Source organism: Sceloporus undulatus, unplaced genomic scaffold (assembly GCF_019175285.1).
Source record: "Sceloporus undulatus isolate JIND9_A2432 ecotype Alabama unplaced genomic scaffold, SceUnd_v1.1 scaffold_9574, whole genome shotgun sequence".
In the NCBI taxonomy this organism is placed as follows: domain Eukaryota; kingdom Metazoa; phylum Chordata; class Lepidosauria; order Squamata; family Phrynosomatidae; genus Sceloporus; species Sceloporus undulatus.
Window position 1 is genome coordinate 1,165 of NW_024812493.1, and position 542 is coordinate 1,706.

General features: G+C 43.0%; 1 protein-coding gene across 1 annotated transcript in view; it reads right to left on the reverse strand.

Moving 5' to 3' along the window:
• The window catches only part of LOC121918365 (zinc finger protein OZF-like), a gene marked incomplete at both ends in the record, with an annotated part of 1,559 nt that extends 1,151 nt beyond the window's left edge, over nucleotides 1–408 (reverse strand). Inside the window, one exon of the mRNA XM_042444425.1 lies at nucleotides 339–408. Within this exon, the coding sequence (XP_042300359.1) occupies nucleotides 339–408 (70 nt within the window). The remainder of the gene's footprint in view (nucleotides 1–338) is intronic.
• Between the last annotated feature and the right edge of the window lie 134 nt (nucleotides 409–542).

Consider the following 542-nt stretch of genomic DNA (forward strand, 5'->3'; position numbering starts at 1 on the left):
ATGTCCTGCTTCATAGTTAATCTGGTGTATCTTCTGCTTTGGGTTCTTGCTACACTCCAAACCTATTGATTTCTCCCCTGAGTGCTGTCTTTGATGTGACACAAAGTGTGACCTACACCTGAAACTTTTGCCACATTTCCAACACGGAAATGGTTTTTCTGTTGTTTGAGAGGGTTCATGGGAAATCAGTTTTTCCCTATAACTACTCTCACCATCTTTAAATGATTGTTCTCCTATGTGTGTTCTCCTGTGAAGATTAAGGTTTGATTTACAACTGAAGCTTCTCCCACAAACAAGACAAAGACATTCACTTCCGTCTGCATTCCCATTTATGTCACCTCCTGGAAATGAGAAAAATATGTGGTCAAAGCACAAGAGAGGGCAAAAAACCCAAATGAAAATGACTGCCTAACAGACATTATTGTGAGTAGGCTACTGGGAAGACAAATGAGACTCCAGAGCAGGGGTAGGCAACCTTTTTGACCCGGGGGCCGAGTTGCTGTCCGTCAGACAACTGGGGGGGCCGAAGCCAAAAAATAAAT